At 51.5% G+C, this 15,502-nt stretch overlaps 1 protein-coding gene across 1 annotated transcript in view; it reads left to right on the forward strand.

The window, feature by feature from the left end:
* Nucleotides 1–15,502, forward strand: part of OPHN1 (oligophrenin 1) — a 57,968-nt gene that overhangs the window by 6,162 nt on the left and 36,304 nt on the right. Inside the window, exons 2-4 of the mRNA XM_009334282.1 lie at nt 2,456–2,551; nt 8,742–8,803; nt 11,295–11,366. Coding sequence (XP_009332557.1) covers nt 2,456–2,551; nt 8,742–8,803; nt 11,295–11,366 — 230 coding nt within the window. The remainder of the gene's footprint in view (nt 1–2,455; nt 2,552–8,741; nt 8,804–11,294; nt 11,367–15,502) is intronic.

The following is a 15,502-nucleotide window of genomic DNA, read 5'->3' on the forward strand; positions in this document are numbered from 1 at the left end:
GAGGGGGTCGGGCGGATGCCGGCCGGGGGTGCGGGAGAGTGGGATGCGATGAGCCTCCTTGGGTGCCACTGGCTTTCGGAGGGGCTGCTCAGGGACCGGGCGCTGGGTGGGGATGGGTGTTCAAATGGAGGGATTGAAGTTCACCCACTAATAAATGTAGTCGGGGAGCGAGGAGGGGCTGGGCGGGGGCCATCAGCAGCATCCAGGGAAGACGACAAGGGTTTGCAGGGGGACAAACAAAGATTCCCCTGAGCAACAGCTGAATGAGAGCCTCCAGCCCTGGCCTGAAGCGAATGCTGCGGGGACTGAGAGAGAATTATTTGCTGAGGTTTTCCATCAAATCAATGACATCATTCTGTGCTGGAGTTCACCCATTTACACGCTCTCAGCCCCCCTGGCAGCTGTGCTTAAATAGTGACATTCAGGCCTGAATTTGCCCATTCAGGAGCAAAGGTTTGACCCGTCAGAGGAAACTGCTGAACGAAGCTTTTGAGGGGAAAGCGGGGACTTGTGTGTGCTTCGAGGCCGCGTTCCTCCCTGCGCTGGGGACCTGGCTGTCCCTGCGAGCCCCGGTCGCTCGGGGGCCTTGGGGAGGGCCGGAGGCCCCGGGGTGCTCCCAGCCTAGGGACAGGGGAAGCAGAGCAGTCTGGGGACCTGCCGGGATCCCAAGCGGGCCATTTGATTCCTTTTCCCAACATCCAATTTAGTGTTGTCCGATTTTTCTCTCCCCTTTGTAGCAGTGTTTCAGAAAACCCCATGTTTGCAACCATGGTGATAAGTTCCTTTGTCACTGAGTCTGCAGTGGAAAAGAACAAGCAAAAATACACCCAGATCACCATTTTCCTAAGGCTGGAAATGCAGGGAGTAGCCTATACTGTACAGACACAATTCCTCACTAATTCACACCTCATTTTTGGCCGTTATTTCCCCCCAGATTTTAACAACTGATGCCAAAAGTGATTGTCCTTGTCTTATCTTTTTAAACAAACAGACAAATTAAAAAAACTACCCATGTACACAGCGTTGCTCTGCTACAGCAGTCCTTCCCCCGGTTTGGCAAAGCAGGGTTTGTGTGTGCTGGTTGCACGTTAACGTCTGTGCCGTCACATCTTCCACACTTGCAGCTTCCTGAATTTCAGAAAGCACCATCTCCTGTGCACCCTGCCCCCCCAGAGGAATCCAGCCTGGGACTGTGCCTATAGCTGGAGTCCAAAATTAGGGAAAATAGCAACATAAATCAAAGTATAAAATTATTCCTTTGTTTTTGTTTCATTGTCTACATCCTATTCCCTGAGGTCAGGGAAGTTTCAGCCTCCTCCTGTTTGTATCTCGGGTATTTGCGGTTGGAGAAAGACTAACCTCCCCAAAAAAGCGTGTAACTTTGTGCAGGAAGATGTGGTTGATGCAAGGCTGTCAAATCCATCACGTGTCCCTCTTGCGCTCTGCTGGCGGGAGAAGGATCTGCGGTGAAGTGTTACCTGTGGCTGTCACCGCTGTCGTGAGGTGGGTGATTTTGGTGCTGGGGTCTGCTGCGCTGTCGCTGCCCCGTCCCGGCTGCAGCTCCTCTGCCAATGTCAGCAGACGCCTTCACAACAGCGGAGCCACCGACGACGCTGCGAAGCAGCCGCACAGGATGCAAAGACACAAAGGATCCTTTTGGCTAGAAACTTCTCTGGAAAGTCCAAAAATAATTTGGGCTGAGCTACCAACCACCATCAGGAAGTGTCTTTGCTTCAAGACTGAACGTTTCTTCAGCAGCAGGCCAGGAGCGGGTCCCAGGGCCATCTGCAGACGCTCCGACAAGCATAGCTTGAGCCCTCCAGCTCACTGCACTCAGCTGCCGCACTGTCGTACTTCTCTTAGGGCCTGTTTGTGTCTGTGACCCCCTAAAGAAGGGCAGTTATTTTGAGTCCTGTCTTTTTCCCCACGTTTGTTTTCTGACTCTACAGATTTTTCTCCCGTATAATGAAAAAATTACTTTGAACAGTGAGAAGCCTGTCTGACAGCCTCTGTGCTCCGAGGAGCTGTGCTGATGCACGCATGGCACTGGGGATATCTACTTCTCTGAAAACGTTCCTGTGGCGGTGGTGAATGCTGCATTTGAAGCTGCATGTTTTCCTGCAGGGGAAATGTGTCTGTGTCCCTTCCTGTACGTAGCAGGACATGAGGCTATCGATCAGCTGTTTGTACGATTCGGTGCATCCATTAGTGTTGCAGAAGCATTTTCAACAACAGTGAGAAAGAAGAAGAAAACAAGACAAAACAAATGCTCTCTGCAGCCTCTAATGGTTATTAACACTGGAACGTTTTCTGAAGTGCTTAAATTCATGATGCCTATGGATTTTTCTAACCACCTCACTATAGTTTTGTTCCATTCAGGCTAAATTTCTAAGACTTGCCGCTTCTGTATAACAATTGCAAAAATACACAGCCTTATTGCTCTGTCCTTTTCCAGGTTACTCATCGGCAGTACAGAAATTCTCCCAGACTTTGCAGTCCTTTCAGTTCGACTTTATTGGTGACACACTAACGGATGATGAGATTAATATTGGTAAGTTTTCTTCTTTTTGATGCAAACTTTCAGTAACTGAGAAAGTCTCTCCTCCAGGAATTTGCCTGCTCTGATGGTTTTTAAACAGCATCAGGAGCCGGGTTCCTCAGATACCAGTCAGCTATTCCATAGCGTATTTTACAAAGTTGAACTTTCACGGGTAGAGTTTCACATTCCTAATTCAGCAGATAATTTGCAGAGGTTTTCCACGGCTCCAGCCCTGCTCTGTGCTGCCAGGCGCTGGGGAGGATGGCGGCACGGCGCTGGCCTCCCAGCAAGTCTCGCTTCCCAGTGCCGCAGGTAGACTGGGAACAGTGTGGCCCGGAGCGTTGGTGTATCTCCCTATCCAGGCGGGTGCTGCTCCTAAAGTTGCCTTTGCTTGGCAGAGAACACATTACAAAAACAAAGCTGTCCTGCGCTGCCCTGAAAAAGGGACCAGGCTGCAAACTGCCAGGAAAAATGAATTGCTGGATGTGTCATTGTATGGCAAATAATCGCCAGTCTCTGCCTTCACGGAAGGGAAGCCTGTGGCACGTATGTTGTATTACTCCCCGCACATCTGTTTCAGGATTAGCAGTCCTGAAGCCATGTTACGTCCCTGCCAGCCTGGTGCAACTGTGTGGGTTACACAGCTGCCAGCTGCACCCAGGGAGCGAAAATAAATGGCCTAAATGCCCTAAACCCAGCACTTTCCAAATTAATCCTGCTCTTGGCTTAGCTGGTGCTGTTGAATGGCCGGTGCGGGGCCCTGGGTGCTGCGGTGGTGGCAGTGGGTGGGAGGGACGGCAGGAGATCCTCCAGCCCCCAAGGGTCTGACCCTGGCCCATGGGACAAAACCCTGGGGGTGCCTGCCTGGGCTGAGGGGATGGGGCTGCCCATGGCGGGGGGCACAGGGCATTAGCCAGGCTGCTCCTGGGGGCTGAACATAGGAAAAAAGAACAACAACAAAAAAAAAGCGCTTTTGTCAGGCTGTTGTTGGGGAGCGGCTGCAAATGTGACATTGCTGATGTCAGGTCTCTCAGCCATCGCTGAAAGGGGAAGGAAGTAAAGCCTGTTCTTTTGGTTGTGTTATTTAAAGCAATTTAAAGCAGACTGCAGCTTGCCCTTCAAAATCTGATTTCCTTTATGGAAAGTCTGTAGGTGAAACTCATTGGAAATGAGTCAGCCTCCAAATCCTAATGGCAATAGAGGTGCTGAATTTCCAGACACATCTGAATAAGGCAGGGGAAAACATTGCCTTATAAATGGCCCTCCTGGGAGCAGAGGGATCTGAAGCAAACAGCCTGCCAAGGAAAGGAGTGTCTCTCCTCTCGGCTGGAAGGGACAAAGCTCCAATGTCCCATGCCCCTGCGCTGCCTCTCCGCCGGCCCCTGTGCACTGGTCGTGGGAGGGGAGCGGAGCCCGCCAGCGGTGAGCCGGTGCGGCGGGGCCGTGGCGCTCGGCAGGCAAAGACGACTGCTGGAAATGGCAGAGGTTGAATGGGGGGATCACGGGCGGAGAAGAACAAGAAGAGATCACAGCAAATGTAAAACACTGTGGCGAAACGAGTGCATTTCCCTACTTCTGTTTTTGTTGGGGCATATTTGATTTGCTTTTTCAAGAAGAGGTCCCTGGTTTCCCTGTATGAAAAAGCCTGTGCTGTGTTCCTCCTTCTGCACCAAACCCTGCAGTGCCTGCTGGGGCTGAGCCGCTTTGCAAGGCTCCCTTATTCCTGAAACAGCAGCAGAGCGCTGACATCTCCGTAGCAGCTTCCATCTCCTGCAAGGGTGCCAGAGATCTGCGTGGGAGCGTAGGAGCTCATTTGATGTGCAGGATATGGGAATGAAGCAAAACATTCACAAGCACTTCTTATCGTACTTCAGGGAATGTGTTTGATCTGTAAATGCAGCTCATGGCGTGCTTTTTTCTTTTTATGTAGGCAGAGAGCAGGCTGACACCCCTGCACGTCAGGTGGTGGCTTTGAACACTGCAAGTGTGAGTCAGGGCACAGACGCTGGGTTGATGACCCGGTTACCTGGGACACAGAGAAGGCGGAGGTACTCAATGACTTTTTTGCCTCAGTCTTCACCGGCAAGTACTCAAGCCACACCGCCCAACCCACAGAAGGCAAAGGTGGGGACTGGGAGAATGAAGAGCCGCCCACTGTGGGAGAACATCAGGTTCAAGACCATCTAAGGAACGTGAAGGTGCACAAGTCCATGGGACCTGATGAGATAAAGTTCCTGAGGGAACTGGCGGGGGGGGGTGGCACACCACCATCCGCACTGTTTGTCGTAAATGTGCAGAGGGACATGTCCCAGACATCATTGTCGGTGAAAAGCCTTTCTCTGTGCTCCCCTGACTCACTGCAGAGACCAGCAGCCAGTGTGCAGGTCTATAACAATGAAGTGCCAGTTTAGCCTGGAGATCAAAATCTCTCAATTTCTGGAGGTAAACAGAGAACAATGCCGGTCTTCACGTGTCACTGGGTGCCAGTGGACTTTCATCGTGGCAGAGAGCAAGTGGAGTCACAGTAAAGGGCATGACTTGAGGCATCAGGGTATGGACACTGTGGGGGCAGCAGGACACTAAGGGAGGCAGAGGTAGGGATTGACTGTTGGACAAAATTAGGTCTGACGGTGGATGAACATGAGGGCAGGGCCACCTCACTGGGGAAAAGGAGCAGCATGAGGGCTGAGAATGAGCCCAGAGCTGGAGCAGGCTTGTGGTGTAGGGTGCCCAGTGAGCTGCATGGAGTACAGATAGAGTAAATCATGATTATGTGAATCAAAGAGGACTGACTTGTCTTTATCCCCTGTGTTCTGATGTTAAATCTTCCATCTTACTTTCCCAGTATCCAGCAGACCTCTCGGAGAAGCAACGCTGACATCCCACCTGAGATGAGACAGCCCTGAACAGCGCTGCTGGGAACCATCTCCATTTGGCTGTGGTGTTGGCTGTGGTCACTTCTGCTCCTACAGGAGCTAATACTCCAGTGGTAACTTCTTCCCTTTGCTTTTCCAATAGACCAAGTGATGGTGATGATGGCTGAGAAGAATGGGGTCAATGGGGAAGACTCCATGTAGTTTCTTTTAGATATCTGCACCTAGTTGTTTCCACATGCCCTCATCACCCAAAGCTCCTTTAGCAGCCAGCAGAGGTCAAATAAGCAAACCCAGGGTAGCCCAGGGACCATTTCCATGTTTTAAGGTAGATATTTATAGCAGACATCTGGGTGGTACCCTATTACTGGCCATAGTACTTAATGGGATGGTCTCAAACTTAAAAATCTGTCTTAGCTGGTCCCAAGAAGTCAAGGCCTGTGGTTCTGCATGTCCCACAGTGCCTACCAGGAAGGGTGGCAAGTACCTCTGAGGACAGCAGTGGCAATGCCTTGAACCGTCAACTCCAGTTTTCACCTTTGGATGTGCCAGTCAAAAGCAACATAAGCCTATCAGAACTTAAAGGGGGCTTATAAAAAAGGGGGCTTATAAAAAAGATGGCGGCAAACTTTTTAGCAGGGACTGTTGCGACAGGACAAGGAGGAATGGCTTTAAACTAAAGGGGGGTAGATTTAGACTAGATATAAGGAAGACATTTTTTACGCTGAGGGCGGTGAAGCACTGGCACAGGCTGCCCAGAGAGGTGGTGGATGCCCCATCCCTGGAAACATTCCAGGTCAGGTTGGACGGGACTCTGAGCAACCTGATCTAGTCGAAGATGTCCCTGCCCATGGCAGGGAGGGTGGACTAGATGACCTTTAGAGGTCCCTTCCAACCCAAACTATTCTATGATTCTATGTTGTCTGTCGTGAGCAGCGCTTTCCCCCGGGGATGTTAATAGTTACAGACGCATCCGCATTACACAGCGGCTGCAGTCCCTCCGCCAGTCACCCACACGGGACCCGAATCAGCAGCTCCTTCAGAGGTGAATGGAGCAATGAAATCAGATGGCGTGTTCCTCCCTCCCAGGCACGGGAACCTGAAATCCTCTGTTCTCAAGCAGCTGACGTTCCTGGCATGCTTCTGGCAGAGGCCAGCTGAGTCACTCCCAGGCAGTTCCCAGGTGTGGCTTGGCAGGCAGCGGTTGCAGGCAGCCTCCCTGCTCTGCTCTGCAAGGGTTTGCAAGCGTTGACCCAGGCCAGTGGTGCAGGTTCACCCCAGTGCTCCTGGACACTGCTGGTCTGGCAGCAGGGTGTAGCCTGAGCCGCGTGTTTGTGGTGCGAGGACAAATTCAGTGAGTTGCTCTGTGGCTGCAGCCAGGAAATGTGTGCCTGGACTCTTCCTGTAGAGCAAGAAAAAAGAAAAACATGTAGTGAAAATTTTAGGCACTGAGATTTTCCCTTTAAGTTCAGGGCTGGATTCTCTTTCGCCCTGTGATAATTCCTTTCCTGGCTCGGGCTCCTGGTGTCTGTGCACACTTCAGGTTTCACATTGCCCTGAGTAACCACAGTGAAAGTCAGCATGTGGGCCCTGTGGTCGAGCGTAATAAACTATTAGGAGATTGCATGTGCCAGGCTCTGAAGCCCTCGCTCTGGAAGAGAACTCAGAAGTTACTGACTCATCAAGAAGGTTATGTTTTGATGATGCCAGCTGAGGGGACTGTGTCACGAGGCTGTGGTTTTTCCCTTTTGTGTCTGTCTCAGCAACTGCAAAGTGAATCCTCTAACACTGGAAGCTCATGCATTACCGCTGGTTTTTAGCAGAAGGACAGGTACTTCTCCTAAGGTACTGCCTGTGGATGTGGGGATGAGCTATTGCTGTACATGCCTCGCTATATGCCTGACTTGTTCCCTCGTGTGTTACCCCTGCCAAGCCAGGCGTGCTGGAGCTGTGGATGCCGCCCTACTCAAGAGCTCTGGTGTCAGCCAGGCGCTTCTGAGGTTCTTTGGTTCATTCTCAGACGGTCTTCAAATCACTCAGCAGTGGTCAAGTGCCTCTGCATGCTTTGCAGTGAGTGCAGGGTCTGACCTACAAGCACAAGAACTACTGTAGGATTTGCAAAGCCATTCTGTGCTTTACACATGGCCGTGCAAGGGTGAGCGCGAGGCCCGCAGGACCTGTCCCCAGCGCTGCTCCGAGCGGGGCAGCTGTGAGCCAAGCAGGGTGCTGCTCCCACAGCTGGAAGGTGATGAGCGGCACCGTGGGAGCCTTTCCGAGCTAACTCCCAGGTAGTTCCCAGGTACACTGCGGCAATCAGATTATTCCCCGCAGGCGTTCAGCACGCAGCCACGCTACGTGCATAGGCAGATGTTTGCCCAGCCTTGTCTTACAGCCTCCCGGAGAACCAAGACTTGCAGTGCTCCTCATTTCAGTGCTGTTAGCGCTTTTCTGGTTTCTCCCCTGCTACAAATTCATCCCATTCCCATGTTCTCCTTTGGTGGGCATAGAGAAGGGCTGAGTGTTCCCTCTTGGTGATAACCCTGTTGGTGTGGGGAGTGTCAGCTGCTCCTACCTAGTCTCTTTTTTCCCCAGGCTAAATAAAACTTGTTTCACTTTGTTAAAGGAAAGGTTTCATATTATTTTTGTTGTAGTTGGACTCCAAGAAAAGTGCTGATCAATGAGATCTTTTGGTTTAATTTTTAACATTTTGGGGAGTGGTGTCAATGTCTGTGACCGTTTCTACACCTTCTGCCTTTCCTTTGTAGGTACATGGACTTTGTGCTTCTTGTCACTGAACGTAATCTTTGTCATTCCAGGCTGTTTTCATTTTACAGACTCCTCTTGGTTCTAGAAAGCACCTGCAGCTCTTCCCAGCTCGGGCAGAGGTGCTGGGCCCATTATGGTGCTGCCGGTGGCCGTCCAGGCAGGACAGGCAGGCCCCTGCTGTGGCAGGACCCGCCCCCTGGTGCTGGCAGCTGCCCCTTCCCCTCATTTGCCCCTTCCCTGCCGCCTGCCTTACTGGCTTTGCAGTGCGGTTCCTAATGAAAGCTAATTAACGTTGTCTGCCCTTCCCAGGATGTTATCTCCCACATCGCTCCGGGCAGGAGGCCCTCCTCTCCAGTGCGTTAATAAATACCCCTCATGGCCAGCCTTTACTGATGGCCTTGCCTAACTCAGTTTCTGCCAAAGGAACCACCTCTTCTCCAGTCTTTGGCAAGCCTTTAGACGGTGATGCTGGGAGTGCAGCCAGATTCAGGTACCCCGGTGTGTGTCCCATGCTCCGGTGCCACATCCCAGCTCTGCTGACCAGCCTCTTCTTTTCTTTACAGCCGAATCCTTTAAGGAGTTCGCAGAGCTGCTCCACGAGGTAGAGCTGGAGAGGTCCATGATGGTAAGATGATCTGAACTATGCTCTGGTAATTACTGCCTCGTCGCAATGTTTAAATGCTAAATCACGGCCAAACGGCATCATGTACCTTGGTGTGAAGCTTCCCATCGGAGGGAAGCTGGGAGCACCGGGAGCGTTGTGCTTTGTACCACATCTGGTCCACGGTGCCATCGCCATGGGCCCTGAGCAGCAAAGGGGAGGTGCTGGGCGGGGAGAGGGAGAGGTTGTCCCACACAGTGTCCGAAACCTCTCCTGCCTGCCAGGTAGTCATGGAGCCCCAGGACCGTGCCACCTACAGTAGGTTTGCTCTGCAGAGCCAGGTGTGTCTGAGCCGGTAACAAGCTGGTTTTGTGGTGAAACAAAGTGTTAAAGAATAAGAAGCAAGATGTATTTTTAGCTTCGTTTTTGCTGGGTGCGAGCACACGGGTCCCCCTGTGCCCCTGCCCTTGCCGGCACAGCTCCCGCAGGGCGATGTGCTGCCTTCGGTCTCCCGCTGCGTTGTGCCCTCTGCGTCTCCAGAGCTCCTCCAGAGAGCGTTGGCTTCTCGTTTCACTCCTAACTCCAGGAAAAACATGAAGGTTAGGCTTGGTAGAGAGCTTTTACAGCATGCCAGGAATGTGCTTCTTGGCTCTGCTTTCCTCTGCCTCGTGCAGCAGTGAGAGCTCGTGCCAGGCTGCTGGCTGGGCCAGCGCCGCAGGGGTGGCTGTGCCGGCGGGACGCCACCGTCCGCTCTGCGGGTCCACAGGCAGGCAGGGAACGGGAGGAAACTAGTAAGCGGCTGGAGGAAAGCAGTAAGATATTTCTTTATTAACTACATCCCAGATGCAATGGCTCCTTTAGCAGTGGGTAAGTGGGTGGAAGGGATCATTTCAGGGATCATGGATGCTTTTAGGGATGCTGTCCAACTTTTCTAAATCTTTTTTTTTTTGCCCTCCACTTGTAGGACCAGTCCTTGACAGTAGCTCACTCAGAAGGTTTCACATTCTCACCGCGTTGATCAGCTTTATATTACCTGAAAGGGCTGTGGCAGTGTAGGGTCGTATCCCCTTCTCTTCCCTTCTCCCTTCTCTGGAGCTTGGGAGACAGCCTGTCGCAGTAGAAGTGGGGACGGGAAGAGATAGCAGGTCGTGTCCCAGTGCCAGGGTGGAGCTGGAGCCAGTGATACAAACTGGGGTGAGTTTGCCTGTGGATTCATGGAGAGGGAGTGCAGAGCATGTCCCAGGAAAGTGTCTTTCAGACATCTGACAGGACTGGAGGCGGCACAGGCAGGCTTTCCTTTTTCCCTAGCTGTTATTGTTATTCTCTCGCTGTGACAGATAACCTGCTGTCATTCCTTTTCTGGCTGGATCTCAGGAGAAGGAAAGTCATTTATCTGAGAGCTGTGTTATTAGAGCCATCAAGCCCAGTGCTGTCTGTGGTGAGAAATGCCAGACCATGACAAAGCCACGGCAGGGAGCCGGCCCCAGCTCTGCCTTCTGCTCATGAGAGCTTGGGGCCTTCATCATGCCTTCTCTGAGAAGCAGGTCCTGCCCATCGCGGCCTTGCTGAGCTCTTACAGGTCGTTTAGCATTGGAAAACAGCTCGTTTCAGGACTGCAGCAGCCGCTTTCTGGCAGTGCACTCACCAGCACGAGCATCTGCTGTGTTCACTGGGAGATGCTAGCGACTCGACATGTCCCTGCCTCTGGGATCTTACCCGTCACGGCTTTGCATTAAAGACAAGGGTGGATGCTGTTGTGGAAAGCAGGGCTAGTGCAGTGGTGTGCCTGGGTGGCAGGAGGGAGTGCGGCCGGGTTGTCCGGAGCGGAGGAGCCGGCAGCAGTGGCAGAGGGGAAGCAGCTGCAGCAGCACGTCTTCTCTGCTCCCTTCCCTCCCATTAGAGCAGGCAGGGCAGCTCGCTGCAGGCAGGGCCCCAGCTGAGCTGACAAGTAAGTAGCAGTCTCCAGTGTGCTTTGAGAATATATTTGGTTCTGGTTTGTGCTTCTCGGAGAGATAAGCAAACAGCCTTGCCTCCTGGGGCTGCTCCTAGTGAGGGCTCACCCAGCAGCCAGCATACTGTGAACATCAGTTCTCTCAGCCCTTCCCATGTCCGATAGGGACAGCGGTTCTGTTAAAACGGGATGGGCGGCAGGTGCATATTATTTTTGTTGTAGTTGGACTCCAAGAAAAGTGCTGATCAATGAGATCTTTTGGTTTAATTGTCCTACCTGAGCGCAGCTGGTGGCACAGGGCTGGTGGCAGGTTGGGGGGAACCCGTTTGTCATTTACAGAATGCCCTCGAAGCCTCATGCGCCATGATTGGGGTTTTCTGTGTATTACAGATGGGGAAGTGTGGATACGGATGGGTTAAGTGACTTCACCTACGGACAGAGAACAAGTTTGCAAGTCAGAGACATTAAAATCTAAGAGTTCTTGGCTTCTAGCCCTGTTCAGTCTCTATTTAGGAGAAAATTAATGTGTCCTGTAATTAAACTGTTTCTTTCTTTGCGCTGTAGGTACAGAACGCTAGTGATTTGCTGATCAAACCTTTGGAAAACTTTAGGAAGGAGCAAATAGGGTTCACCAAGGTAAGGCTTGATTGTTTGTTTGTTTTAAATTTAAAAAGATTTGTTTTCTATTACTATGTTTGAATTCAATTTTTTCTCCTGTTTTTTTTTTGTTGTTGTTTTTAAAAAGTAGACAATTGTACTACGTTTGACTTCATGCTTTCGGAAACTTCCTCGTTTAATGCTGGCTTTCAGCTGCTGGCGAGAGAGAGTCCATGCTGTGACTTTTAGTCTGATTTTTCAATCAAAAGAGGCTCCAAAACCTTTTTCTGAATTCTTTGGGTTCTCTTCTGGCCTAATTCCAGCACTGTCTCCGTCCTGAGCAAGGAGAGCTTGTTTCGACTGGTCATCAGGAGATACTCCTTGTTTCTTTCTCTCTTCTCCCCTTTGTTCATTCAGTGCTATTGAGAATAAAATACTTTCTTCGGGTAAGCATGTGTTAGAGCAGGAGGGAGAGAGAGCAGCTTAGTCCGGCAGTCAGAACTTGATTATAGTCATAGGGCTTTTGTTATGAAATATTTAAATAAAGCATCTAATGAGTCTTTCAGATGGACCAAACTTTTTAAGAAACAAACTATAAAAAGTAAATCCTGCACATGTTGAGCAGAAAAGATTATTTTTCCCTTGCCTGCTATCAAGAAGTCCAGGTTCCACGTTACTCGGCGGCAGCTTGAAATGGGGCTGGCTCTGAACCAGCTCAGAAATGGAGATGTTTTGGAGAACACTTGGGGCTTGGATTCAACCCAGCCCATCTGGAGTCTTTGACGTTTAATAAATACAGGATTTGAGAAACGATACTTGATCACCATCCTGCCCTTCAGAATCCCCCTGTACAACTGTGTTTGTAGAACGCCTCTCTGAGGAGCCGCAGAAGCGTGAGCATGGCGAAGGCGGCGGCCGCAGCCATCGGTCTCCTGCTGGCAAAGCTGCCTGCGCTTCCCCGCCAGGCGCAGGGGGAAAGCCTCCTCGCCGGCGGGTTTTGCAGCAGGCCTCTGTGATACAAGCATGTGGACATGCCCAGGGCTGAGAGAAAACTCCCTCCTGATTGATCTGTCTGCATTAACAGTATGGCCAGCATATATTTAGAAAAGAGTCATGGGGAAGGAGTCATGGGGACAAGGTCAAGCTTATTTTCCCCGCTGTGTTTATGGAACACTTAAGTCAAGAGGACAATGGTCTGCAAATGTTAAGATGACGGTATTAAAGTGTCCTTCAGGCTGTTTTCTTCTCGGGTAGCCCTTAAGGTGTGTAAGGATTACTTTGTCTACAGCCCGGAGCACTCTCTGCTCCGAGAGCCGTGTCGCCTCCCGCCCGCAGGTTGCGTACCCTGCCTCCTGCTCCAGAGCTGGCTGGTGCCCGGCTGGCAGGCATGTGTCTCAGCACAGTTGGTGCCATAGACCCAGCAGCAGGGGGTTCCGAGTGCTGCCACGGGTTCACCTGGCAGCTTACAGCTCTTTCTTGGTCCCTGCTGATGGGGCAGGGTGGAGGTGTCGGGCAGTGACCGTGGCAGGACGCTGTTCAGAAGCAGTTAAGAGAGGTGGCGGAGGGAGGGTAGGTATTCATTGCAGGTGGCTTGGAGGTCTTTGTGGTTGGCTTTGGTTTTTGTTTCTTGTGAGGAACACGAACTGCAAAGGTGTCGGGGGCACCTTGGTGAGAAGAGGGCTCTGCTGCGGCTCAGCAGAAGTGCTCGCATGCAGGAACTTGCAGGGGAGCACTTTGCACCCCACTGCGTTTGCAGGTGCGCCCATGCTGACAGGGGATGCACAGGGAGGCAGCGCTTTCTCCGACGACGCCCCGCAGCCTTGAGTGGGTGTGAGTTTCAGAGCACGCCCCAGCCCACTCCAGACCCTTGCCCTCACCTCCGATGCTTTCCTGACAGGAGCCCGTGCTACACCGCTGGCCTGGGTCCCGCTGGCCTGGGTCCCGCTGGGTATTGCCTCGGGCACAAAGCCTTCCTTCACTTGCCAGCCTGCAGAGCTCCTCCGGGTCATTCGCATCCCTCAGCAGAAGGCGTGAAATACAAATGAGGACTCCTCACAATGGTGCTCTGTCAGCGAGGGGTCCCTCTCCATTTCTGCTGTGCCTCCACTGACTGGCATCACCCGAGTAGATCCTTCCTGATTTACACCAGGGAGAGAGAGGCTGGGGCCAGGCTGTGGAGCAGACCGGAGACATGACACAGAGAATTTGTGCCCTCTGCTTCGTTTCCCATATTTTGGCAGAGTCGCCTTCTGTGAGATGTTTTCTGTTCTCTTTGCAAGATGCCGAAGCCAGATAGGAAGAGCCTTTGAATTGGGTCTTTGTGATGACTCTGGCTGGAGAGCAGCCAGTCAGTCTGACTAAGACATCTGAGTCTGCATTAACCCGTTTTCCCGGGGATGAATGGAGTCTCCTCAGTCAGATGGTGTGCTCCCACACAGGGGAGCCCCCGGGGTGTCACTAGGACCTGCCGCAGCCGCCCCCCTCCAGCCATCTTCCCCTGCTAGCCGCAGACCCGTGGTATCGTTGCTCTTCCCGTGACTTGCTGGTAAACGTTTGTTTGTGTAGACATCAAGAATAAAAGCGGAGGATCCGGGATCCCCTGAGCTGACCCATTTCTCAGTCCTGGCCCTGGCACTTTACTCTGCTTAAAAGCTAAAGAGCTGGTGAGAGTTCATGGCTGGGGGTGCAGCACTGATTTGGTGAGCGTGTAAAGGAACCAGCATAATCGAGACTGCTGCGAGTGCTAGGAAGGCCATGGGTGGTATCAGGGAGGCACAGGCATTGCTTAAGGGAGAGAGCGTGTGGCGTGGTCTGTTTTTTCATTTCACGTTAGATCATATTCATGGAGGCTAGACTGTATGTTCGGTCCACGCAGGCTATGAACTCGGTGGATTTTGTGCCATGTGCCATCCCTGTTTGGCAGAAGCCGTCTGAGTCCCAGGCATGCCTGACCGGGAGGTTTGGAAAGGAGCAGAGTAGTATGTGGGGTGATGGAGTTCTTGATTAAGAGCGGGAGGAGGGGTAATTAGAGGGATGTGCTCACCGCAAATGGGAATGCGAAGCAGGATGGTAGGACTGGTTGTGACCTGAAGCCCCAAATGAACATGGTGTTACTTAGCGCATGTTCCTCTTGATCTACAGAGCTGTGCGGCAGAGCGATGCGTGTGTTTTGCAGCAGATGCAACGCTGCAGCAACCCGAGGAAAGCCCCTCCTCACCCTCTCGCAGGACAGACCCCCTTGGCACGGCGGCGGGGCTGGGGCTGAGCTGGGAGCGCTGCCGCAGGGGCCTCGCACAGGGACGGTGGCTGTCCCTCCCTCCCTGCCGGCAGCCTCCCAGCAAAGCCCTTGGCTTTCAGCTCACACGCTGTGGGTGAGCTCTGTTCTGGGGTTGGGGTGCTTTCGTTAAGAGCCTTGCTGCAGTCATTAAGTTTAGGAGGATTTGAATAGAAAAAGTTTCATTCCAATTCCACTTGGAAGGAGACAGCTTTTTTTTAAAAAAAAAAACAAAACAAAACAAAAATGAAAACACAAAGCAAAACAAAAAAGTCAGAGGGGAAAAACTTGTTTGGACTCATTGTAAGCTGCGGGAGGAATGTTTACTACGCTCTGGGATGCTGAATAAATGCAGTGTTTTTCAAAAAGTTCTTACATAGGAGATAACATGTATTGCTAAAAGCACTTTGTTAATTCTGTTATTAATATTTCATTAATAATAATTTTAAAAGAAAGGGAGGACAGTAAATTCTACTTGATTTCATCTCTGTGGGAGAAAGATCTAAGGAGCATTTGAGAGAACGCAGTGGGTGTGGGAAAAAGGCCAGGTTAAATTGAATGTGGTTTTATAGAAATCCTCTTTCTACACCCTCAATGGCATTTTTCTTTTTAGAAATTATCTTTTTTTGTGTTAACTGCTGATGCATCATAAAAATTAGTTAAGCTCAGGCATAAAGTATTTTTTTCCGTATGAACATATTTCTCTTTTTCCCATTTCTTCCCTCCACCGTTTGCCAGATGAGGCTGCAAGCCAAAGCAGAACCTGCCGCCCATCTCGCGCCTTCAGCTCCTCTGCAGCAGCAGCTTGCGATTTCCCCAAACTGATTAGGGGTTTGAATTTATTCAGTACTGTCTTCTTTATCGAGTGGTGGTGAATACATCACTGTTTGCATTCATTACT

The sequence above is a fragment of the Pygoscelis adeliae genome, unplaced genomic scaffold, assembly GCF_000699105.1.
Source record: "Pygoscelis adeliae isolate BGI_AS28 unplaced genomic scaffold, ASM69910v1 Scaffold191, whole genome shotgun sequence".
Classification (NCBI taxonomy): domain Eukaryota; kingdom Metazoa; phylum Chordata; class Aves; order Sphenisciformes; family Spheniscidae; genus Pygoscelis; species Pygoscelis adeliae.